The sequence below is a fragment of the Lygodium microphyllum genome, chromosome 23 (genome assembly GCF_053477565.2).
Source record: "Lygodium microphyllum isolate KBCC chromosome 23, Lygodium_microphyllum_v1.1.10, whole genome shotgun sequence".
NCBI classification, from domain to species: domain Eukaryota; kingdom Viridiplantae; phylum Streptophyta; class Polypodiopsida; order Schizaeales; family Lygodiaceae; genus Lygodium; species Lygodium microphyllum.
The window spans coordinates 96,092,414-96,120,010 of record NC_141157.1 but is presented as its reverse complement, the minus strand read 5'-3'; the positions used below and the strand labels follow the sequence as shown (position 1 = coordinate 96,120,010).

General features: G+C 41.5%; 1 protein-coding gene across 1 annotated transcript in view; it reads right to left on the bottom strand.

Moving 5' to 3' along the window:
* Positions 1-9,996, bottom strand: part of LOC148016497 (putative prolyl 4-hydroxylase 10) — a 32,513-nt gene extending 22,517 nt beyond the window's left edge. The window contains exon 1 of the mRNA XM_087664236.1: positions 9,483-9,996. Within this exon, the coding sequence (XP_087520362.1) occupies positions 9,483-9,721 (239 nt within the window). The 5' untranslated portion in view covers positions 9,722-9,996. The remainder of the gene's footprint in view (positions 1-9,482) is intronic.
* Positions 9,997-27,597: the final 17,601 nt, after the last annotated feature.

Genomic DNA, 27,597 nt, shown 5'->3' with positions numbered 1-27,597 from the left:
ACCAAACTAGCTAGTAACTCCATCATCTGTCCACAGAGAAAGCACATTGGAGTGCACTATCATTTCACCAAAGAGCAAGTTGAGCTATGCACCATCTGTCTAAAGTTTGTGCCATCATCAAATAGATTATGATTGTAAAAGGGTGGTTCAACAAGTGAACAATTCCCTTATACACGTACTATCCACGTGGCACCATTGCATTGCATTTTGCTTGAACATCACCAATTGCATTGCCCCATGCATTGGCATTCTATTCTTATAAACATATAGCTGTGCATATTTTTCCTTATTCATTCAGAGAGTGATCGACTCTAGATTCACCATATTCGTAGCAACTCAAATGGCAACCTCTCTTGGTAGCTCATATGGCAATCTCCCTTGGTAGTTTCTATGGCAACTTTATCCACATACCCTCCATACTTTCTTCTTCCCTAACATCCACAGGTACTCACAATAGCTTGTTTGTATTGCGGTATGTTGGATCTAAACATCCCTTTTAATTTTCCCTAGGAGCACAAATGCTTGCTAGGACGAAAACAGTTTATGAAAAAAAAAAAGCCCTATGGATGCTTTACCCACATATCCTCCATACATTCTTCTTCACCAACACCCACGAGAAGTCAGGATAGCTCATCTCTTTTGTGATGTGTTGGATTTGAACGTCCCTTTTAATTTTCCCTAGGGGAACAGATACTTGATAGGATGAAAACATTCAAGAAAAAAAAAAGATGCAAAGTGGTTCCATCCACCTATACACGTTCTAGCAAGCCCTGAGGCAGCCAACTAGCACCCTTTGTCCAATGTTTTGGCCTCTCTAGGTTAACCTTTGGACTCCCTTGGTAAGATAACCATCACCTCTATAATCATAGTAGTGTTGAGAAATAGACAAATGATGTATGCTCCAAGAGGAGCTGTCCTGAATCCCATATGCACAGTGAGGAGAGTGGAACAACTCAAAGCCTATAAAGCATTGTACTTGACTATGAAATGAACACAATATCATGATGCTTTGTACTTTCAGTTAAGTGTCTGACATTGTCGATTCTACACAAGATTGTGTTTATGAGTCCAAGCTAATCTATCTTGGAACCTAATTCACTTGTGTAATAGTTTGTCTCTACTTGTCCATGTCATTATGAACTTGGTTTACATCTTTGATCCACCATAGCTTGTGTCATGTCCTAGATCCACATCATTTAACATGGTATCAGAGCCCAGTTGGGCATGGCACAGCTCACACTCTGAATCTCTAGTCTCCTTCATCTCTGGTGATCTCTAACCAGCCCACATTCAGCTCATATCTTCAGTTTCAACTTCAAATCTCAGTTGGACCTTGTGGCAGCCATAGCCAGCAGCACCCTGTCATCTTGAAGCTCCTGTATCTCACTCCACATACCAAATCTCTCTGAGCTTCCTTTTGGAAAGTTGTTCTCCACCTCACAAAGCTTCCCTGTATCACATCAATCCATGAGATTTGGCTATCTGGACCTCAGCATTGTCACTATTGTCAGTTGCTGCCATAGCCCCAATTTGTGGCCTGCAGGACATACCTACTTTGAGCTCTCATATCTCTCAAACCAGGCAATATTTCAGTGTGCTTTCTTCAGGAGGATTGTTCTTCTACTCAAGGAGCTTCTACCTATCACATCTAAGCCTGACATTGGATACCTACAAGCCTGGCATTGCTGAAATTCGACGTCGCTGCCATAACTGCGCCTGGTTACGTTTCGCTGATCTGCACGGATGCTGCTGTACCCGATCTTGACGATTATCATGGGGCTCTTGTAGAGCATGGAGTAAGCTACATTTCCATTAAAAAAGTTTTCAAAATGATCGACTCTAGCTCTAGATATCTGAAAAAAACCAGGCCTGGGTCAAAACCCTAATCCAGGAAGCCATAGCCATCAAGGTGCAAGCTCATTTTTTCTTCAATTTCTCATTCCCTTCAACTTAGGGCACACACTGCCACTCTTATCTGAGTTTGAACTCAGTTCCAAGCAAGATTAACACTTCAAATCAACAAGCAAGAAGAAGATCAAGCACGACATTCAATACTAAGCTCAAGAATAGTATCTATTGATACTCAACTAGTGTCAGTTGACACTAACCTCCTTGTGACACTTCACAAATCCCCCTTGCTGGTCTTTTCTCAGTTAATTGGAGCTGCTCAACATGGCAAAACTTGAGCAAATAGCAAAGTTCAATGGAGAAGGCTTCCATGCCTGGAAGGAAAAGACCATGTACCACCTGATGCGAAAGGACTTATGGGACTTGTTTGAAGATGATGCAGATAACAAGAAGGAAGATGATGAAGACGGGTTCGTTGAAGAAGACCAGTACAAATCCAAAGAATGGAAGAAGATGAATAATAAGACACTAGGCATCATTGCTTGGAGATTAAGTGATGATGTGCTACATCATATATCTGGCATTAGAAATGCTAAAACTGCCTAGGAGGAACTTGATAAAATGTTTGGTACTCAAGCAAAGAATTCAAAGGTAAAACTTCTCGTGCAGTTTTATAAACCGGATATCAAAGACAGTGCTTCTATGACCATACACATTAATAAGTTTAAGAGTTTAAAAACTCAACTTGCATCTCTTAAAAAGAATATTGAGGAAGATGAAGCAATAGCCGTATTGCTTGCAAGTGTAAACAAGGATCCATATGAAAATCTTGTGTCCACTTTGAGTAATGTTCCAAGCCTCACACTTAAAGATATTGAGCACTCACTACTCGATGAAGAAGGCAAAGTAAAAACCAAGAATGCAAAAGACAATGTCTCATCATCTAGGGACAATCTTTTGTACACCAAAGGAGCTGCTGGACCTAAAGGAAGAGGTCGAGGATTCATCAACAACAATAACAAGGATCGGATTACATGTCACTATTGTGGTAAGACTGGCCATGTAGCCAGTGAATGTTTCCACAAGAAGAGAGCCCAACAATTGCAAAGTGATCATCACCAGAACCAATTTATGGAAGAAGGAGAAGAAGAAGAATATGCTTCCACTACCATCAACAACTCTGACAGATTGTTTTGAAGAACTTTCATTGTATCTTTCATATGTTTTTCCCATAATGGATCTTTCTTTTCCTTAGTGAATTTGATTTGTACAACCCTTGCCAAGATGTAAAGTCTCAAGCTTTAACTTGACTAGGCTGCCTATGAGCTAGTCTTCCGAGCCATGTTATCATGAAGGGGGGGCAAAAGCAAGCAAGTGTAGGGACTCATCATTTGAGGGGGGGTGTGAGAAATAGACAAATGATGTATGCTCCAAGAGGAGCTGTCCTAAATCACATATGCACAGTGAGGAGAGTGGAACAACTCAAAGCCTATAAAGCATTGTACTTGACTATGAAATGAACACAATATCATGATGCTTAGTACTTTCAGTTAAGTGTCTGTCATTGTCGATTCTACACAAGATTGTGTTTATGAATCCAAGCTAATCTATCTTGGAACCTAATTCACTTGTGTAATAGTTTGTCTCTACTTGTCCATGTCATTATGAACTTGGTTTACATCTTCGATTCACCATAGCTTGTGTCATGTCCTAGATCCACATCATTTAACAGGTAGGTCACTCGACAGCTGACAAGCACACTTTGCCCGAGGTCCTAGCTGCTTTGGGGGTGGGACGACTTGGTTTAACTATGGGTTTGAGCTAGATTTACAGTCTCTCCCTGTTAGCAGAGTATTTATCAGCTCATGTGTAAGTCTGAGCTTGATCTGGGCTAGGCATTTTTATTAGGTATTTTAGGTATTTTTCTGGTGTGGCATTTTATGCCATTGGGGCATTTTATGCATCAGTCGGCCAGCATTAATGCTATCCGACCAGCATTATTGCTCCCCACTTTTTCAGCCTATTTATACTCAGTGCTCCTCCTCAGTCAGTATCATCATCATCATCATCTTCACCATCTGCAGACTCTGTGGAGAGAGGAGCCAGTGCCAGTGCCAGTGCCCACGCAGCCAGTGACTCACTGTTGTATGCGACTGTCTCGTGTTCAGATATATGGATTCCATTTCCCGTGCATACATTTGAGTTCTCATCTGTATCGTGTTCTTTTCTTTTCTCTTTTTGTCTTGTGTTTCAGCAGTTTATTTCAGCACATGTTTATGCTTCCACCGTTGCTCCACTTCTGACATGGTATCAGTTTTCAGGATTTGTGTTTCTGCTGTGTTTTATTGCTGATTTCAGGACTGTTTTGTACCCCTGCTGATCAGGCGACTACTGTCGCAGCCAAGCGACCTGTTTTGGGGCTGTTTTCAGCCTGCGTTTTTTGCAGTTTTGCCATCGCCTACTGCCTACGCACCCTCTGCTGCCTGCGTTTTTCATCTGCAGCTGCTGGCGACAGTTTTCTACCTGTTTTCCTGCAGTTTACAGCCTGCGTTTTGCTGATTCAGCGTCTCTCGTGGCTGGGTGACTGTTACTTCAGGCCGTTTTTGCTGTTTTTGGCAGTTTTTGACTGATTTTTTGACTTTCTGCAGCAGATTTTGTCTTCTATTGATCAGATTTTGGGTTATATTCCATGTGAATTCTCATTTTCTGCAGTCTATGCTTGTGTTTTGGCTGTGTTTCCTCTCTAAATTCCATCTCTTCTCTACTTTTCTTCTTATCCTCTCCATATGGCTCCTCCGTGCACTTCCACTGATGATAAGTTACATGGACCTGATTATCTCACATGGAGTGCTGTCATGAAAGCTTGGTTTGTGCAAAAGCAGTTATGGTACATCGTCTGTGGAGCTATTGCTCGACCTCTCCGTCCTTTTCCTCTTCCTGGAGACTTTGATGAGGACAACCATGAGGAAGCAGTGCTCACATGGGACTCGGACGATGCCCGTGCTTACTCGGCGTTGCTTCTGTGTATTTCTAAAGCGGTCTTACCGGCGGTTACCTCCTGTAGGACATCTCCTGAAGTATGGCAGAAGTTGCAGCAGATGTACGAGGCACCTTCCACCATGCCGGCAGTCACACTTTATGGCCAGCTCCAGCAGATGAAGTTTGAACCGAAAGATACTATTCAGTCTTTTCTTCTTCGTGTTACGCAGGCACAGGACCAGCTTCGGCACATGCAATCTGCTCTTCCCGAGGCGCATCTTGTCGCAACGGTCCTCTACAAGCTCCCCCCGGAGTTTGATGGAGTGGCCAATGCTTTGCGGGCGCAGACATCATCGACTCCTGTCAGTTTTACACATATAACCTCGATGCTTCTTGAGCATGAGACATCCTTGAGATTACAGGGGCGGCTTCCGGCACATTATGGAGGCAAGGCTTATGTAGCTTCAGAGAGGGGTGACGGTAAGAAGAAGTCCAAGGCCCAGTATTACCACTGTGGCAAGAAGGGACATTTGCGGAAGGACCGCAAGAAGTTAGCGGCTTCCAGGAAGAAGGAGCAGAAGAAGAAGCGGGATGTTGACTCTACCGATGAGTCCTCTCCTTCATCAGACTCCGAATCCGATCCTCGGACCAAGGTGAAGTCCAAGGCGCGGCAGGGATCCTCTTCTTCGGATCGCGGGAAGGGCTTGGTGGCCCCTTCTTCGGTTGCTTTCTAATGGTGGTGATGAGGTCATCCCTCACGACTCTCTGTGCCAGAGAGGGAGTGTGAGCGGGTGTTCAGATGGGGCAGCCCCGCGCCTCATCTATACTTTTATACAGGTGCACAAGTTCCAGAGAGGAACGTCCCTGACGCATCGACTTCAGTCTAGTGGAATCAAATCCTGGAGCTGGGATTGACATCCAAGTTCATGATGAGCTAGTTATCTGACCGAGAGCGGGAGGCTTTCGTCTGGAGCTCACATGAGGGGACACTTTGGCGGTCTGGCCAAAGGCGGGGAATCCATGGTCACCTATGTTCAGGGGCATTTTTGACAGGATGGTCTTGTATGCTACTGCGAGCCATTGGTGATGGACACAGAGACATGCTATGATATTCTCTATTTTCAGGTATTTGGTACAATCGACATCAACATCAGGTTCTCTCCGAGGCACCTTGGTGGTGGCTTGATCACCCACTACTTGGGTATCCATGGTTCTACTTGGTGGTTCTATGTTGTATAGTTTCTGATCCCTTTTCCTTGTACTATTGTATTGTATCATATCACCCATGATCTGAGAGAGGGTGTTAGCATAGTATTTGTCAGCTCATGTGTGAGTCTGAGCTTGATCTGGGCTAGGCATTTTTATTAGGTATTTTAGGTATTTTTCTAGTGTGGCATTTTATGCCATTGGGGCATTTTATGCACCAATCGGCCAGCATTAATGCTGTCCGACCAGCATTATTGCTCCCCACTTTTTCAGCCTATTTATACTCAGTGCTCCTCCTCAATCAGTATCATCATCATCTTCACCATTTGCAGACTCTGTGGAGAGAGGAGCCAGTGCCAGTGCCAGTGCCAGTGCCCACGCAGCCAGTGACTCACTGTTGTATGCGACTGTCTCGTGTCCAGATATATGGATTCCATTTTCCGTGCATACATCTGAGTTCTCATCTGTATCGTGTTCTTTTCTTTTCTCTTTTTGTCTTGTGTTTCAGCAGTTTATTTCAGCACATGTTTATGCTTCCACCGCTGCTCCACTTCTGACACTCCCTAGTTCTAGTTTTGGACTTGAGAGGAGTGTTAAGCTAGAAAATGCATTAGAAATTGATTAGCTCTTTTTTACAGCCCAAATCTCAATTATTACCAAACTTTCATTAAAAAGAAATGTGTTCCTAGAGAGTATCTATGTCCCATAAGTCAAAACCTAATTTGAAAGAATCCACTCATCTATAAATAGACAAGCTGCGCACCACTCAATCCATCCTTGTTTAGCATATTGTCGGCACCGTGTCTCTATTGTCCACACCCCACCTTTTGGAGGATATCTCAATTCAAGTTGTTGTCTACTATCGAGCACATGTATCCAACCATCCGTTTGCTATGTATAGTTGTTGACGGTAGTTTTCCAACCTATTGCCACTATTTCCAACCATCGCCATCAGCTAGGCAACCTATATCTATTGCATTTGCTCCTGTGTAGCCACTTCCAACCTGTGTTTTCAGCCTCCAATAAAGTCGCCACCCTACCACTTCATCCTACAACTTGCGTTTACTATCAGCTGCTATCACCAACCTACCACATCATCAAATTCAACTGCATTGACAATAAAATTTGTTTGCTCACATGAAGATGAATAGAGAGATTCATATGGGTAGACCAAAATTCATTCATGTCAAGTTAAATGCCATACAAAGAGTAAAGATAGCAAAAGGATCCATTTTTATTTTTAAAAAATAACTCCATGAAAGTTTTTCATAGAATAAAACTATTAAGATGTGACTCAAGCAGAAGTGCAATGTGCTAGAATTAATTTTGAAAAGAATTGTATTTTCATTGGTAGGCATAGTAACAATTCAAGCATTATCACCTAGTATGTGCAACCACAATGTATTTGCATTCTCTCTTACGAAGTCCAAACATGCAAAGAAGGCCCAAATCAATACAACTACTTCCACTAGGATAAGGAAGCCAATTGCAAAACATGTGCCAAAAAGCAAACACTTTGGGACTAGTGATGTTACAAAAAAAAGAGGAATATGCTAAGAGTCTTGCTTACATATCACTCATTGATTTGCTAAAAAGTGTTACATTACTTGCCCTCAAGTGTACCTCACCTCTTAAAATTATATTTCTTAAATTACATAAAATATTTTAAGAATAACAAATTCAATATTGGACTCGTTCAATTCCTCTTAATATCCCCTACATATTGATATATTCAAATCTCAAAAAAAACTACAAAATGTGAGATCCCTCCCAAAAATACATCTTTTTTCTTAGATATTCTATAGTTGGCCCCCTTACCCTACTCCACCGATGATCATACTCCCACCTCCTCCCTCGTCCCCACCACCACCTTTACCATCTACTTTTCCTTTTCCCTCTTCACCCATAGCTTCTAATATTCCTTCTCAATAGTGATACTACCAATCACATGACAATCCATTGGGATTGGCTATATGACATGTATAACAAAGGCATATCCTTCACCATTGATGATGAATCTACATGGCATGTATGGCACAAAGGCATGTCTTCACCATTAGCAGCAAGTTTGTGACACCATTTCACAAAGCGGGGTTGATTTCTGGCGTTTTTCACATATCAAGCTTGGATTTTGATCTTCTTTCTAAGTAGACACTTAGCGGTCTAGGGTCTAGGCATATAGGCTATCACGTTAGTAGGGATAAGATTATCACATTAGTAGAGATATGACAATGAGTCATGATTGATAACACTAGAGGCAAGCTATACTAAAAAGGGTAGGTTGTGTAAGCTCACATTGCTTACAATTATATACACTCACTTGGGACTTCATGCTCATTGACACATCACTATTGATTCCACTACGAGGTTTGTGATGAATGAACAATATACATTTGGCGAGGACAACCAAATATTAGGACCTCTCCGCTGCCACTTTACCTAGGTTCCCTTCAAGCCAAGTAGCACACAATGCCTATCCCAAAGGAGACCTTCAACAACAAACAATTGAGAAGAGGGGATGTCACATCCAACCACTTGCACTTTAGGGGTACAAAGCCAGAGTTGAATCTTACTACACTAGTTTGAGTCTTAAGGTCTTGTCTAGAACTTGGAAACCCGAAGAAGGTGCAAGGGTTGCACAAATGTCCAAGTACTAACGGAAAAACCAATAAGGTGGTAGAAGTCCCCTTACCAACTTATCTACTTTTGGAACCTCAACATGTCCCTTTTGAAAATCTCTCAAAAGCGTACCTCTCATTGCTTTCATTGACTCCATACACTTAACAATTGACAAAAGATTCACATCTTCCAAATTGCAAGAAGTATAAGGTGTGAGAAGAGAGTCTAACATTATATGGAGTCCTAAATCCAACCTAAGTGCAACAGGGCTCTATGATGGTTGGGTGTTTACAAAGGGGGCCGAGGATCCAACACATAGAGCAGTAATGATGTTACTCGAATACGCAAAGTACTAGCTCAAACAACGTTGCTTGCTAAATAGCTCATTCGACATGTGCAAGTTGCTTTAACACGCCCGATTCTCAGTGTACAACCAACAGGTGTGGAACACACACTTTGGAACTTGGCATATTTTAAGGTCACTAACATAGCTCCAGATGACGTGAAAAACCTTAATGTTTGAATCAACATAGTAGCTACGTGCAGCCTCAAAACCCATCGATAATCAAAGAGTTAAGCCGCCATGTTTTGTACATCTCCCATTGGTGCAACTATGTGATGGCCTACGATAGCTTCATTTTTGTCAGGCACATCGAGACGGAAATTTGAAAACGCATTTGCAGAAGATCTCATCTTGAGATGCGAGGAATCATGAATGCATGTACGAATTGGCAGAAAATCTAGTTTTTAAGATTTTTAAAAAACCTTGAATATAAGAATGTACTATGACTGCAGGAGAAGATGGAACTTCCAAGACGTTGTATACGTACTGCTGAGCATGCTGTATGATGGAAATGGCCGGCAAGCGGAGGGAGACGGCAGCGCCATCGGGGCCGGAGGTGGATCTACTGGAGGGGACGGCGACGATTCCGAGGGCGAGGAGGACAAGGAGGGAGAGGGAGAGGGTGAGGAGGAGGGAGAGGACGATGGTGGAGAAGGAGGGGCCGGAGGACGAAGAGGAGGCGGAAGAGGAGGAAGAGCCTCTGGAAGCTCGCGAGCCTTTGGCCATGGCAGGGTGAGAGGCGCTCTCTCTACGGTCTGCAACAAAAACGCCCCGAGTAACAACAGGGAAAAAAAAACAATTTGAAAGAAGAACAGCCCAGCCCAGAGGAGCTTGATTTGATGGAGATGACGATGGCGGTGATGCGTGATGATGAGAGAGGAGGGTTGGTGAGAAAGTCTAGTCAGAGAGCCAGGCGTGTGGAAATTTCTCCCCCCCTCTCTCTCTCTCTGCGTCTTCCCTCGTAGAAGAAAAATTTCATGATCCCTCTCTCTGTCTCTCAATTTGCGTATCTCCACTGCTTTGGCCCACGTTTTGTGGTCAAAAAACAGCCCTTGGCCCTACCTCACTCAACCTCTGTCGGCCCAATACTTTAGTAGGCTATATCCTCTCATTTTCACCAAAAGCTTTATTAGTTAAATCTATCCATACTATCTCTTATTTTTGCATTTCTCGAGGCCATCCCCAAACCTGACATTGTTGGCGTGGCCAACATATGATTTTGTTGAGAGAATAATTCTTTTAAAAATTCAGCTACTATTTTTTTGAGATTAAAAAATTTGCAATGGTTGCCACACGTAGTGAGAAGCCACTAATGGCTCCACGTGTGTGTGTGTGTGTGTGTGTGTGTGTGTGTGTGTGTGTGTGTGTGTGTGTGTGTGTGTGTGTGCACGCGCACGCAAGAAGGAGAAGGCCATGGTGTGCCTGCAAGTCTTTGCGCAAGTTCAGCACCATCAATGGGGATTTTTCATCCTACATCTCTGCACATCTTGTGTAGAGGCTCAATCCAACACCATCAATTATGCTCTCTCTCTCTCTCTCTCTCTCTCTCTCTCTCTCTCTCTCTCTCTCTCTCTCTCTCTCTCTCTCTCTCTCTCTCTCTCTCTCTCTCTCTCTCTCTCTCTCTCTCTCTCTCTCTAACACTCAAAGTTTTGTTTATTTTGATTGGGGCCTTTCTTTTCTACTTGATGTGTTATAACAAGCATGGAGGAGGCATGCAAGGAGGACAATAACTAGGATGGCAACTCTCTCTCTTTCTCTATGTAACATTATTCTTCTTTGTGCAAGGTTAATGGAAATGGATATGTGACAAGTCTCAAATGACATAGAGGGGTCAATGGAGATCAATAACATGACATGTATGTTGTCTTCTCTTTTTTGCTGAGGGTTTAATGGAGATGATTGCACAAGGTGACTTGGATGATGTTGAGGGGTCAATGGAGAATAATGATGTAACATGCATGTTTTCTTCTCATTATTTATAGAGAGAGGGTTATTGGAGATGTTTGCACTAGGGGTCTTTGATAATGCCAAAGGATCAATGGAAATTGGTATGAGAGATTGATTAAGTCTCTCTCTATCTCCGATGTAACATGCTCCAAAACTAGCAAGGAGTATCAAGGAGCTTCACCATTTTTTTATGTCTAACATTTGGTATATTGATGCTACAACAAAGCAACTAGGTATGATGCGGACCATGGAGCTCATGTGATGAAAACTCTCTTTCAACTTTTAGATGTTTTTATTTGAGTTCCTCTACTAAGTTGGCATTTTGATTATTACAATATCATGGACCCATACCATAATGGCAACACTACTTTAAAGGTTGTACTTGAGGGTAATACTTGCATGCATGTGTGTGTGTGTGTGTGTGTGTGTGTGTGTGTGTGTGTGTGTGTGTGTGTGTGTGAGAGATAGAGATGGATGACTGCCTTTCAAAGGTATTGAAAGGCAATCATCCATCTCTTTAATACAAACTATTTTTTGGCTTTTTATATAGGTAAAGTCCTATGTAAGCACGCCCAATGGGTGTGTTTGGGGTTCAAGTCCCCTTTATTTCAAGTCTATAATGGTAGAATGAAGTGAATTTGCAAGCAATAAGCAACTGCGGCTTCCTCTACATATCATTCATCATATTGAGCAATGTAAGGTAAATTCAAGCCTAAACCTTATGCAAATATTGTCATCGTGTAGGATGCAACCACACTATTCTAAATATTGGACATGCATGTGTATGCCTACATATATGTTTGTATGCATGTGTGTGAAAAGCATGGTGAGTTTGAAGCGTAAGAGATGTTTCTATATAGAATAGATTTAAGCAAAATGCGCATGCAATATATGTAGGTAAAGGGGTGAATTAGCAAAATCTAAGATGTACACTTGTGAAATAAAAATGAGAGTACTTTTGCATATACCTTCTATTGTAGGCATCAAGCCCATGCTACTGTGAAAGAGAGAAGGGGGAGAAAGCAAGTCAATGAGAGAAGGTGGAGAAAGAGGGTGGTTGAGGGGGAGGGGCATATAAAACACATTTGCTTTACAGGCACTTAACGAAAAAAACCTATTTAGAGAGTAGTTGATACTTTGGTCATTTGTAAAATGTTGCCTAATGGAGAACTTTAGTTAAGATTTTATTGTTTTCAATGCTCTATTGCAAACCTACATTGAATTGTTGTAGAAAAATAATAAGGGAGGGTGATGTGCTCATTATAGGCTACAATAAGTAGGTATAGGGTATACACCATATCTAAAGAAAATTAAGTTGAGAGAGAGAGAGAGAGAGAGAGAGAGAGAGAGAGAGAGGGGGGGGGTTTCAAACCATTACTTGACATGTGCCCTTAAGACATGCACTTGCACAAGTCCTAGGAGCGTAGCGCCTAGTTTTCATTATAATTCCCACTTGGGCATTTGCTCTTGAGGTGGCATTGTATACTCAGTTACCTCCAAGGGGTTTGTAAACTGACAAGCATCATGAGCTTCTACTCAAGAAGCATACCAATACCTAGCAAGGTGTAGGCTTGTAGGCATCGTGCCTACTTAGCTAGGCGAGGGGGACTTGTAATTGACAATCATTAGGAGGTTTCACTCGAGGAGGCACTATATACCTAGCAAGGTGCATGCTACACCCTCCACCTTCTATAGCCCGCACCATGCTATGTATGCAGTGCCTCCCAAGAAAAAGCTCATGATGTTGAGCATTATAAGGGGAAAAAAGGGAAAAGAACCCCTAATTATCAACAACTTATTGTCTAAGACACCATCAAACACCCATAGGGAGGACAATACAAGTGCTTATGAGGCTGGTTGCACACTGCCTTGGACAATCAGGATAACGTGAAAAGCATTCAAAGATAAGCTTACAAACAAGACGTGGACACATCTAACAAATATGTGGCTAGCCCACCAATTAGGTATTGGGAGTGTGGGAGGATTGGTGGAAGTCCAAATCCTAACAATCTCAATATCACTATTGATATATGTGTCTCCTAAAAATCCTAACAAGATGGGTGTGGATGCAAGCCTTGGATGTACAATCTTCACCGTGCAAATCTATCCACCACCCATGAAACACAAGTCTAATCATTTCTTTAGCACGTTGTATAATGCTCCCATATTTTTGTTATCACCCCATCCATCCAAGGCAGTATGTAACTAGCCTAAGAAGAGCATATATGCACACAAGGTGTTTGAAACAAACTATGAAACAACCATGACATGTCCAGGCACATACAGTTGTGCTCAGATCACTCTTTCCACCAATGTGTTTTAATGTTTTGGAATTGAAGTGGCTAAACATTGTAATGGTATCAAGTTGGTCAACCTTACAAAAATTGATGAAGCAATTGCTAGATCATTGCCTCTTGCTAGTCTTCACTCAAAACTATCCTCCACTTTGTGAAACTTTTACTAAACATCAATATGCGCACAATGTTCCTCTACATTCACCACAGATGTAAATCTAATTGCACGAGAACATGTGAAGAACCTCATTAGCCTACATTTGAAACTCGCCATGTGAAACCCCTAAAAAAGCATTTGTGTATATGTTGACCTTTTTGTTAATGTAGCCAATCCTCATCTACCAATAAGGCAAAAAATCTTATAAAGGCTACAATTCCACGGTAGCCTAAGCTTTATGGGGTAATAAACTCTTCAATGATATAGAGCTTCAAAAACTAATATATCGTGTTTATAGTCTCTAAAGTAGTCATATGGGCTACACTTCCTTTTTTAAGCTAAATTTGTTAAGTGACCACATATGCACTATGTCAAAACTTGCCTTGATGCCTATTGCATGGTAACTCTAGTGGTTTATTGCCTTTCCGACTACCTCCTACATAGTTTAATATCATAGCTCTATCAATAGTAAGACACCTTGCAAGTAAAGCATTGGGCATTGTTCAAACCCAGAGATGTGCCTTTTTTTATCCACTCTCAAAACTACTTTGTGCACTATCCTCACGTGTTTAAATTCAACACAATGTTGTCATAAATGATATCACCTCTTGATTGCCACCCCTTGTAGCTTTGTAACTATTTGTATTATAGTTGCGCCACATATAGTTGTATTATATTGTTTTGTGTCAACTTCTTTATTTAAGTTTCTCTTTATGTAGGGACCTTTAGGATAAGAGAATTATGTAAGCTAACATATGAGGATTAAGCTATCAATAGGTTCTACTACAAAAGATAGATCTATGAGCATGAAAAAGAAGAGTGGAAATTAGCCAAAACCCCACTAAAGCACAAGGAAAATCAAAATGGTTCCTCCATTCAAACTTGTTTAGAAGTTTACAATTTAGATTTGTTTGGAGATGCTTTACAATAAATATTCTATCCATTTTCCTGCTTCTTACTACAAGAATCACACAATGTTGATTTATATGTGGTACACTAAGGCATAATAGTTGAACAAACTAACAACATAATTCAAAACATGCAAACTCAATCAATACCTCCATAAGCTCATGAACTTGTGTGGAAAACTCACTCTCATCTCACCTTGCATTTGCCATTTTTAATCACGATAGCCTATATGTATCCAATGGTTGTTTTTATCTACTTACATATTAAATATTTATCCTTCCATAAAACTATAGACATACATCTTTTTTTTAAAAAAGTCTCGTTAACAAAGCATTGATATGCAAGTAGTAGAATTGCCCGTTAGGGCATGTTTATGTTATGGTTGAAGAATCTAGGTTATTTGTGGGAGTGCACAGTAGAAAGGAAAGGGGAAAGCAAACAAGGAGAGAAGAAGTTGACTAAAATCAACTCCAACATGTAGCTCTATGCATCAGTGTGAGTGCCAGATGGTAAATCAACGATGGATAAAAAGAGTGAGAGGGCATGCCACTTATGAATAGGAAAATTTGGGACTATAACTAGTAGTAAAATAGCCATGTCCATAATGTGGGCACCTAGGACAACCTGAAGTGCCCAATAAGAAATTCATTAATGTATCCTCCATCTAAATCACACAAAGCACATAAAATGACAAACAAAGACAATGTTTGAGCTCCTAATGTCCTCGTTTGACTCAAACCGAGGTCCACAATTAGGAGATGATGGTACAAGACACATATATCTATTAACAGCTTCTTAAAGAGGAAAATTACCCCTACTTAACTATAATGACTATTGGTCTACACTTTTTTCTTTTTTGATTTATCTATGGATATTTTTCTCTTTTTCGTGATGCACAATGAATTTTGATTGCTGAAGAAAGAGATTGCACATTCATTATTAGCCTAGTTTATAAGCCTACTCGTGTGTTCACTTACTTATTCAATATATGTAGGGCATGTTATGTTCATTTCCCCTCCTTCTCTCATGAATCCATCAACATGCAGATCTTGGTGAAGACCCTCATTGGCAAGACCATCACCTTTGAGGTTAGGTGCTCCAACCCCATCAACAATGTCAAATGTAAAATCCAAGGCAAGGAAGGTATCTGGTCCAAGCCAACAATTCCTCATCTTCACAAACAGACAACTCTAGGATGGCCACACCCTTGTCTATAACACTCAAAATAAAAGCACCATCCGTCTTGTTCTAAGCCTTTGTGCAAATATTTGGCAAAATCCTCACCATTAAGATAATCACCCTTGAAGTTGAGAGCTTTAACACCCAGTGGTCATATCAAAGCCAAAATGTAGGACAAGGAGGGTGCCTTAATTAGCAAATTTGATATTTATTGGCAACCAACTTGAGGATTGCTATGCCCTGGCAAATAATATCCAGAAGGAGAGCACTCTTCATCTTATTATGTGTTTGCCTAAGGGTGAGAGGTTTGACACAATTGATAACATTGAAGAACAAGGAAGACATTCCTCTCGACGACCAGCAAAGGTAGATCTTCTTTGGCAAGCAACTTGAGCATGCCCATACTCTAGTTGACTATAATATTGTAGTATCTAGATCTTTATCAAGACAGTGATAAGAAAGTCAATCACCCTTGAGGTTGTGAGATTGAATACTATCGACAATGTCATGGCCAAAATTTAGGATAAGGACAACCACCTCACTGATGGACACACTCTTGCTGATTTAACAAAATTAAAGGGAGTCTATCCTTCATCTTGTGTGAGTCTTAGAGGGGGCATGTTGATCTTTGTGATGACCTTGACTAGATAGACAATCACATTGGAGGTGGAGAGTTGTGACATCATTGACAATGTCAAGGCAATGATTTGAGACAATGGAAGTGCTGTCCTCTTCACTATACTTTAGCACTTAGTACAATCTCCCCCCATGCATGAGTGAGCATCACTCATGTATGTCTCTATGGACTTGTATTTCTTATTTTTTGTGCTCAAAATTTATGACAAGTATCATTTTGGGCTTTTTCTTTCCTTGCATTAATGATATGTTTTGTCTCTACTAATTTTCCTAAAACCTATATAATAGATCAAGCATTACAAAAATAATTGTTTTGCCCTTAGGCCATAATACAATGATTTCATCAAACAAATAATCATGTGCATATGCGCATAAATAAAGTTGAACAAAAATGATAATAATCCAATGATAAATATAAAAATAAGTACATGTACATTTGCTTGATAATCTTCTCACCAAAAACACAAAACATAGTGGATGAAATTAATTTGATATCTATCAACGGAGTTCATTTTGATACATGGGATTATTATTACTACTTTGGATGCTATTATTGCACAAATTTATGCATGTGTCTATGTAGAGAATTATTTGTTAGTGGATGAAACCATTGTATTATGCCCTAAGGACAAGACAATCATTTTTGTAAAGTTAGTCTATTGGAAAGGTTTTAGGAAAATTATTAGATAAATTCATGAAATAAAAGCAAAAAGCCAAAAATGATGTTTCCCATGAATTTTCAGTGCAAAAACTAGAAGTAGAAAGTGGCGGATGGCCCATAGATGTTGATCCAGGATGGTGAATGAGAGCTGTAAACAACTCTTCTGGAGAGAGGGAGGTGCTCACTTTTGCATTTACAGGGAATAGTATCTATTTCGTCTTGTGAGTGGCAAAATTTGGATGAATTTAGGTAGTGTTGATAAGCTAAGTTGGATGTAGATCACAATCACAAGTAGAAGAGCGCATGCCCTAATTAGTAGTGTTGGATGAGATTTTGGCCACTAGTCATTGACCAAGGAATGTAGATCATGATAGCATAGATGGATGTAGGTCATGATCATGCGTAGAAAAGATGCAACAATTATTTCTAAAGGTATGAAAAGAGTGGAGTTGGTATGAGTCATTCATAGGTAAATCTATAGATGGATAATGTGGGCTATTTATACACAATGATTGGTTCTACAAGCGATCCTCCTAACTTTTGGATCAACCCAGTTAGCTCGTGAATGTACCTAGTTTCTAAGTAGATTATTAGGATTACCTATAAGAAGCATGTTATATAATGTTTATGAGGATTTAGCTTGTTCAAGAGGGGGGAGGGAATCTTACATAACTAGCAGTTTGTATGCATCTTCATTACAAAATTTAATTTCTTTTCTTTTATTAAGGGTTTGATTCTTTCCTCTCACAACCATCAAAATTAGCACATGTGGAAAAAAATAGTCTAGACATAGCAATGCTCAAGTGCATGATGTGCATGCTTGTTCTCTATTATAAAAACCATTGTTATCACCCCCCCAACACACACACACACACACAATCAAGTACTTGTGTGGGAGCTTCTCGTTCTATCGCCAAGACCCAAGAACTATTTATTGCTTCAAGCATTTCAAGCCAATTGCAATGGTTACCTTTCACATAGCCATACACGCTCTCACACCTATGAGTCTAGTGAGCTTACCTCTATACTCGATCGAGTTGCATCCTCCCTCAAGCACTCTAATAGCTCCACAATCCAAGGTGCAAGCTCAAGTAAGCTCGACCCTCAAGCTCCAAGCTCCATGCTCCATTACCGCTCATGAGACAAAAGAAGAGAAGAAGAAGAGAGGAGAAGATGGAGAGCTTCTCCACCACAGTCCCTCATCCTCACACACTCACTCTCTTGAGCACAAGCTTAAGTAAGCAAGAACAAGAAGAAGAAGAAGAGAGCTAGTTTTGGCCACACACAAGAATGATCTTCTTCATTCCCTTTTTGCCTTTTTGTACATGCCCTCCTTCTCTTTGGGTGCCCCTTCCTTTTTACATAACCGGCCAATTTAGCCAAGGTCTTGTTTCCTTATTTCTTTTCTCTTTTCACGGTTCCTTTGATATCAACATTTACAAATTGCATAGGAGGGAACCTAGCACTCTTTTACAAAATGAATTACAATGTACCCAATGCTTTCTTTGTTAGAATATTTGGTGCACTAATTATTATGTGCTTCCTTTTACCTTAAGGATTTTCCTACATTTTTCTAAGCTTTCCTTCCTCTTCCTTTTTTCTCGCCCTAGGCTATCTTCCATTTTTTACTTTTTTGGGGCTTTTTTGTACTAGGCTTCCTTTTGGACTATAATATATCCCCCTCCTACCGAGTGCCAGTCCTACGGCACTTGTTGATAAGGGCTTAGGTAGTTGAAGGTTTACCATGTGGGTCAATGATGGGGTTTTGGGGAGGTTGGCTATGGAGAAGAGACACATCAAAATGGATGGAGAGTTGCGGAGGGGCTGAGGATGGATTGAGTGGATGGTAGGGGCCTCCGATGTTGGTGGTTGATCACAGGTTGCCGAATGTACTTGAAAAGAAAAGGAAATGCACTACCTGGGGGTGTGCCTACCTCGTAGTGCAGTGCATGGTTCCTACACTAGTGGAACTGGGAGTTGGGCTGAGCCTAGGCACAAGCCTGTGGTGTTGTCCCACACTTGAGGACCTAGTTCTTATACAATGGGAGGTGTTGTGGGTGTGACTTAGGGAGACAAGTCTAACTGTAGACAAGAAGCAGGAGCTCCCTAGGTGTGTCCTATCCCTTAAGGTATCCTAAGTATGTGAAGTGGGGAAAGGGCTAGGGTGGCCCCTAGGTGCAGTGCTTGTGACACTCATACAGCATAGATGGGCTGATTTCCTTGTGTCTTTTCTTTCTACTTCTTTTATCTTGTCCCTGTCCTTTTTCTTATCTTTTCTTTTCTCTTTTTCTTTTCTTTTTTTTTCTCTCTCTCTCTCTCTTTTGAAGGAATAAATTTAATAAGGGAGCATGCTAAGAGTCATCCTGTTTGCTGAGCAAGGGCCAGGTTGTGTGGTAGCTTGTGGGCTTTATTGAGGAATGCCCTGCTTTCTAGATACCCTTTTAAGTTGGTTCTTATATTGAGTGGAGTAGACAACAAAAACAGGTGTTACACTCGATGATTCAGCTATCACTTGTATCTTTTAAGAGGTCCATGCAAAATGCTGCAAGAGAGTGGCTCTCATCATGAGGTGCACCACCACATAGCTATCTATCCCAGCATTGAGAAAAAAAAAGAGGGGCGACAACTGCTCTTCCTCTACAGTAGGTTTTTGTTTTTAGTAATACTTGCAATAGGCGGAGGTAGTTACATGTGGTGATAAAAGCGAGGTTAGTACACGAGGAGAAGTCCTTCAATAAACTTGTTAGAGATGGACAAAGGTCCCTTTCAATGAAAATCAAGCTTTCTTCAGGTATCAAGGCATTTACATTGTAGATCAAGTCGTATTTACGATGCACCTCTCGGTTAAAATCAACTCCAAATCTTCTTAGGTAGGCCATGTAGATAGGATCATCCCGCTCATAAGGTAGGGTACTGCAAAAAGTGATATAGGCCTCTAAGCTAGAGTCCCAGATGTTCCTACGCCACATAGGCTGTGCCTCATATCCCTCTACCCTCTGAGGTACATCTGCCACCTTATCTTCCCAATAGTTTGCAGGTTAGGTACTGCACCTAGGCCATGAGATTGCTTTCATTGACCACCCCTTCTGCAGTACCTTGTGTTGGGGTGATTGTTGGTGTGGCCAAGACTGGTGGGATTGGTTGTAGCAGGGCTTTACCCTTGCCTTTTGGCACCGATCTTGGTCCCACTTCTTCTGTTGCTACACTTATGCTTGGCACGTCCTCCTTTGTTGGGCTCATCATTGCCAATTCCTAAGATTGGGAGGGTTTCTCCATTGATCTTCGAATGGCCAGGGCAATCTCCTCTTCCTCTTGTTGTCTCAGCCATTCTTCCTCCTCTTCTTGCCTCTTTCTGCGCTCTTCTTCTAGCCTCTTTGACTCCTCCTCCACCCTTTGCAGCTCTCTGTTTCCTCGATGGTGGAGCGAGCCTTTCATATTGGGATTTTGAGAGTGATCTTTCTTCTTTTCCCTTGGCTTGAGAGCTTTGAGCTTTGTTGTTCACTAATTGTCCTCTCACTCGAGGCTCCTTGTGGTTGAGGTGGTTGGTCATTCTCCTTTTCCTTAACAATTCTTTTCTCATTGTCCTGTTGCTCTTTGTCGCTTTTTTCTTCCCCCTGTACTCCTTCGGAAAGTGAGATGGTTGGGCTTACTAGTGTGGGAGAGCGATGCTCCTTGCGGATTGGTGACGGCTCCGAGGTCTCCTCTACCACTTCTCTCTCTACCTCCCATGGAGTTTCCTGAATAATGGCTATTAACACTCCTCCAAAGCTTATGGTTGAAGCCTTGGAGGTAGGTTTTTTCCTCTCGGACTCTGTAGTGGTAGTTGGGGACTCTCCTCCTGCCCTTGTTGGTATTGTGGCTACTACCTTTGCCGAGGCCTGTATTGTTTTCTGGATGTAGGGGTTCCAATTCACCTCGTCCAAGGTGTTGATTGCAAGGATTTCCAATAAGGGTACACCGATTCTACTCATAAGGGAATTGTATCTCTAGCTTGAAAAAAGTGTGTGGACCATTTTAGCCTACAACTGAATGGTGGGGTCCGAAATATCAGCTAGGTTGATTCCATCATTAGTGTAGACCCTTCTTTTGTCCATCCCTGGCATTCTATACACATCCCTCCTGGGCCTCTTTTCCAGCTTCTCTGTTAGCCCCAGTGCCTTCTCTATAATTTCTGGACTAAGGGGAACCACCACAACTTCTAGAGGTCTCGCCTTGCCTGATAGTCACTGTGCCACTGTTAATTGGACATCAAAAGTCCTCAAGAATTCTATGCATTTACTATGATCTATGTCTTGTCCCACATTTTCCTTGTACTTGGTAAGGTTACATCACTCCAGCATCTGTGCCACTGCCTCTTCGGATGTCACCACTCTTTCTAGATTGTGGATGCTACGATATTTCAATTGGTTGAATGCCCGGATTTCCATGGCTAATCCATATCTTCTATGTTCCTCCTCTGAGAAGGGAAGCATATTGGCTTTATCATGTTATCTTGCCATTTAGGTTCGTGTCGCCACACAATATCCCATAGTTAGTTTTCTTTAAAGGGTGTCTCTTGCATGGAAACTAAGACGACTAGAAAGATCAATGTTCGAAAATGAGAATTCTCATAAATGAGGAATATAACCCATAAAATAAGAATTCTCATACCAATCAGTCCACACATTCATTATTTTCTTTTAGAATTCAATTTCTCTTTTGAGTTTTCACATATTATTTCCCTTCCCAATAGAAAGGATCAAAATCCTTCCTAGGATTGTGGAAATCAAGGTGTATGGGCAATTAGTGCCTCCATGGTGTGCCCTACTTTTCTCAAGAACCAATCGTAAAACTTGGGGTTATATTCAAGAGTCGCATAATAGTCCAAATCCTGTGGACGAATGCCTACTTGCATGATGCAAGTCAATACATCAGTTAAGACGTCACCTGAGTTGAGACGACTTGCAATGTGGAGTTCCTCCTTCGTTAGAATCTTATCCAAGTATGGGTGAAGCATGACATTGTCTTCTAATGGCTGATTCCTGGTTATGGCCAACACTCTAAATGAGGTGGGGGCCACATAGGCCAGGTTGTACTTAGAAGCCTTGATGGCATGTCGTTGCTCCACATTGGTCATGATTTGGTATCCCTCTTGGGCCCATGAAAGGCACAAATTATACCACTTGCATAAGAAATTGGACTCAGATTCAAGGAGTTGTTGGAGTTCAGAAAGTTATTGTGGTGGCATGGAAATTTTACTTTTTTTTATAAGATGTGATCAAGTGTTGGCTTACGGCCTTTTCTCGTGAGATTTCATTTCCAATTATCTCGTTTGCAATAGCATAAGATTTAACAAAGATGAATCTGTATTCTTCCCAAGAACATGGTAAGGAACATACCTCGTTTGCTATAGGTTTGCCAAGTAGGCCTAGGTCTAAACATTCATAATTTCTAGTAAATAATGTGAAAGTTGAATCAAGCCATTGGATGCACATAGCCAAGTCATCCCCTGTGTCCATGGCCATATTGGATGCCACTTCAAGAATGTATCATGGTGGTGGTGGTGGCTTAAGGTGAATTGGTGTCTTGGGTTTATTTGAATAAGATAAGTTTACATAGGGTACTTCCACTAGAAGATTCTTAGTGGGTGTGCCAGGCTTGGATTGTGAGGTTTGCAATTCAATTGATGCTCTGTCATCGGGTCTCTTGGTGATTATCTTAGGGTCTTTAGGCAGGGCCTTTGCTTGGTTGCTCATAGACTCTTGGTTGAACTTTAGGTCGATAGACCATTTGAGCACTCAAGGATTGAGCACCCTCCGTTTTAGTTCTTCTCCTCCCCTGTTTCGATTGACGTTGTGAAAGCTTGGTTTTTGGGGCCTAAGATTGAGGATTTGACTTAACATTTGATAGTTTGGGCAACCACAGTGAGGTGTTATCCTCATTGTACCCTTGGGCTCACAACAGAGGGCTTTTGAAACCTAATGCTGCTTAATCACACGTGCACTCTAAGAGTTCTGACTCCAACATTTAGGCCAAGAGCATGAGGCATGGAAACTATGCATTCCCAATGTTTGACATTTGTGAAACTATGGTTTATGCTTATTATGAACCCATTTGAGTATTTGGACCATAGTTCCTTGATGTGACTAGTTAGTTACCATGGGAGCACATTAGGATGTACTACTCCCCTCCTTAGGGTGGACACTAGGTTTAGCTACCGGCGGTGGCACTACAAGTCTTGGGACAACCACGGTGCCCTTGTTGAAAGCCATTATGATTCTAATGTGCCCGATGGCAAGGTGGATGTGCTACAAGTTGTAGTCTACATTGCGATAAACTTGTTTTTTGAACGCTCATCCCAGCAGTAGTGTCTCCTTATGAGCACCTTGCTTGTTGGGTAGCATGTAGAAAACGACAAGTAGACTCTCAGTCTCGATAAAAACAATCAGCTTGCATTTCCCCAAGAGTGGATAGGATTGCCCCCCCAAAGGGGCTCAGTTTCGCATTCGTTGGTTGCAATTGGGATTGATCAGATTGACCCAAGGTGGTTCAATGTTCATGCATTAAGATATTGGTGTGTGATCCCTTGTCAATTAGCACATCAAGGGTGTATACATTTTGGGACGTTACACTGATCCACAAAGGTAGGCTAGTGCTACTACTTCCTCATCCGCATCCTCGAGTTCTGTGATGGTCGCAACCCTCACATTCAATGGTGGTTCTACCATTAGAGGTTCATGAAGTGGATGTGACAGGGAGTAGTACTTTCTTATGTGACTTCTCTTGAAGAAACCTATACCCTGTCCTTCTAGGGTTTCTAGTTTCACATTCCCTATTCTACTGACATTGTGAACGTTGAAGGGCCCCAATCCCCTAAACTTCATTTTTTTATTGTGTCCTTTGATAGAGTATAGCAAGAGTAAATTTCCTTGCCCAAAGTCTCGTTGCTTGACATATTTGTCAAACCAACTCTTGTGGCATACCTTTTTGTAGATTAGAGCATGGGTTAGAATGAGAGTCGGGTCTCATTTAGGCGTTTTAGCTCCATTAAATGATTTGTTGAGGTTTCTTGGCCCTCCCATCTCTCTTAGGTTGTATTCTCAAGTTGGGAACAAAGAATTCCATTGGGAAAATAGCTTCAGTTCTGTAGGTCAACCTAAATGGGGTTTGTCTTGTGGCTGTTTTGTAGGACATTCTATATGCCCATAAAGCTGTCATAAGCTTATTGTCCTAGTCACTATGTGAGGCAGAGATGACTTTTGATAGAATACCTACCAAGATCTTGTTTGTGGATTCAACTTGACCATTGGCTTGCAGATAATACAAAGAGGAGTTATTGTGGATTATTAAGAAGGTGGATAATAAGTGAGCAATTACTTCATTAATAAAGTGTGTGCCTTGGTCACTAACCAACTCTATGGGAAAGTCAAACCATGAGATTACTTGCTCCTGAAGAAACTTGGTTGTGGTCCTTGTGTCATTTTTGCAAGTTGCTCGAGCTTTTGCCCACTTGGTGAGATAATCTGTGGCAACAATGATATATTTGGCTTGGGAGTATTGAGCTGCAGGGTTGACTGGGCCAATGAAATCGATTCCCCACTTCTCAAAGGGTTGCCACTTGATTACTGGGGTCAACTCCATTTTGTCCTTATGAGTAGGGACTTTAGTCCATTGGCACTCGTCACAATATTTTACAAACTTGTCAGTATTATGGAATAGTGTTGGCCATCATAATTGGAACTGGAGCACCTTGCGTGCGGTGGTGTCCCCACTGAAGTGCCCCCTAGCTATCCCGCTATGTGCTTCTTTGAGCACAACATACATATCGTGTTCGTAGGCACATCTCTTAAAAGGCCATCTTGTCCTATTGGATACAATTGCCCTGCAATCAAATGATAAGATTGGACCTCCAAGGTTACTCTTTTTAATTTGGCTTTCTTTATAGGTCATTCTAGTAGTCCATTCGCGAGTATGTGGACTATATCATCCACCCAATATGGTGCAAGATCGGCTCTAAACAATTCTCATTCATCACATGATATTTAAAAAATGTGCGGATTTGGTAGGTCATCATTGATTCCTTGTCCACATCGGCCTCTCCTATGGGTATGCGGGACATATGATTTGCCATATAATGTTGTTTGCCCTTGCATACGACCACAAAGAAGTCAAATTCCAAGAGCAGAAGTAACCATCAAGCAATGCGTCCCATTGCGCAAGGTTTATTCACAAGATAAAGCAATGCTTGATGGTCCACAAAGAAGTTGAAGGGTGCCACTAGAAGATAGTGTCTGAACTTCTTTACGGTGAACACCGTAGCTAATCATTCTCTCTCCATTGTGGAGTAGTTTATTTCTATTTTAGTGAGTTGTCTACTAGAAAAACTCACTGGATAGTCTAGGTTATGTTTTCCAGGACGGCACAACACTACCCCTATGGCAAATTTTGATGCATTAATGTGCACATAGAAGGTAATGGACCAATCTAGGGCTCGCAAGATAGGAGCTGAAGTTAGAGCCTGCTTGAGTCTTTCATAGGCATGTTGACATTCTTTAGTCCACTCGAAGACTATGAGTAGCTTGTACAAGGGTTTAACAAAATTAATGCATAGTTTAGTACAAACCACCAGCAGTATCCTGTGTGACCTAAGAAACATTAAACTCCCCAAAAGTTGGTCAAAGGGGGAAGGTCTATAATCACCTTGACTTTGGAGAACTCTGTGGCTATCCCATTCCTCAACACAACGTGCCCTAAGATGCACCCATGCTTTACCCAAATTTGACACTTTAAGGGGTTCAATGAAAGACTATATTGTTGACACTGTTCAAAGACTATTCGTAGCTTTTCCAAGTGCTTATTCTAGTTGGTGTGGATGCATAGGTTATTGACAAAGACTTCCGACTGCCTGAGCATGTCCTTGAAAATGGTACACATGAAGCGTTGAAAGGTAACTGGGACATTAGTTAGTCCAAATGGCATGACTATGTAGGCAAACACCCCTCGTTTAGTGGCAAATGTGGTTTTGTGCCTGTCATTCGAATGGACTTGCACTTGGTTATAGCCCAAGAAGCCATCTAGGAAGCTTTAGACTCCCTTTCCTGCCACTCTCTCTAGCATATGCTCCATGTATGGTAACGGGTAGTTTTTTCTCTTGGTGTCTGCGTTAACCTTCTTATAGTTTACACATACTCATATCTTCCTATTCTTTTGCATGACTATGATTATGGGTGACACCATTTCATGACTATGACTATGGGTGACACCGAGTCTGTATGCTTGATCTTGTAAATGAATCCGGCCTTCAATAGCTTATCGATCTCCTCCTCTACGGAGTATGCATACTTAGGATTCATTGCATACGGTTGTTGCTTGACTGGCACTGGATCAGGGATCATGGGGATGTTGTGAGTCACAATACTCGGATCTATTCCCTTCGGCTCATTTAAGGACCATGCAAACACATCATCAAACTCCCTTAGGAGATTTATGAGATAATGCTCCTCCTCCTTGGTTAGGTCATCTGCTACATGTATGGGTCGAGGCTTGTCCTTCTCCCTTGTTGCCAAGTTTACCTCCTTAGTCCTTCAATGGGTTCAGTTGCTTGCCCTTTCCATTTGGCCCCTACTAACAACACTATTTTATCACCTTTTTTGTACTTTGTAAAATGCTTTTGTACTAACAACACTATTTTATCACCCTTTTTGACCTCCTTAGTCCTTCAATGGGTTCACTTGCTTGCCCTTTCCATTTGGCCCCTACTAACAACACTATTTTATCACCCTTTTTGTACTTTGTAAAACACTTGGGTAGGTCTTGGGGTTTCTTTTTCCCTCTAGCTTTTGAAGACTTTGACAGTTTCCTTTTCTCCTCTCTTAACAACCCGGGCATTAGGTGAACTAGAAGGTTCCCCATGATGCATCGAGTCGTAGGTGGTCGAGGTATCTTGGGGTCACTATCAAATCTTGCCTCTAACTCAAAATTGTACTCGCTCTCCTCACTAGAAGAAGCTGTCTCCCTTGGTGCTCACAACTTTGAAGCTAACACAACTCCAAATAGTGGTGGGGCGCAAGATCGAGATAATCTTGCTTGCTCATAATCTACCATCTTGATACATTCTAGCCAAGCTCAATCACAATCTACCTTGGCAACTCCTTTGCTCACTCAAAACATGTTTATCTCTCAGGGTTTAGTGTCTGCTCTAATCTGCTCAATTATTCTTCCTTCTGTATCATATTCTATGATCTATACTTCCTCCTTGCCCTCCTAACTAGTGTCACCCTTCAGTAGGATAGAGATGGTGTCCAAGTCCATTGGTGCGGTTTTCTAAGTGTCCATCTCTATTTGGACTGCTTCTGATCTATTGCCCAAGAATATCAGGCCATTACCCCAATCCTCTATTACTTTGGCATTTCTCATCCAAGGCCTACCTAGCAAGATATCATAATCCACTCCCTTCATAACTATGAAGTTCACTGAGAATTGGATTCCCACTATCTTTAGTGGCCAGTCCTTTAGTATTCCAAAGGGTCTAATCTTCATCCCATTTGCTACAGCAACATTGAACCTTGCAGTCTCCATTGGTGGGTTTTCCCAAGCTTGGAGGATTGAGTGACTAAGTACACTAACCCCTACTCCCATGTCCATTATCCCCTTCCATGTAGTGTCTTCTGAGGCAATGACAGGTAAGAGTGTGTGCATCTTGGTGCCCTCCCAAAAGGCATTAACTTGTGGGGACTTAGACATGGGATTCCCTGTTAGGCTTGGTATGTGTGTCATGGCATCATGGTCTGGAAAGTCTTGCGGCTTATGGTCATTACTGTGTTTTACTCATTGCTTAAAT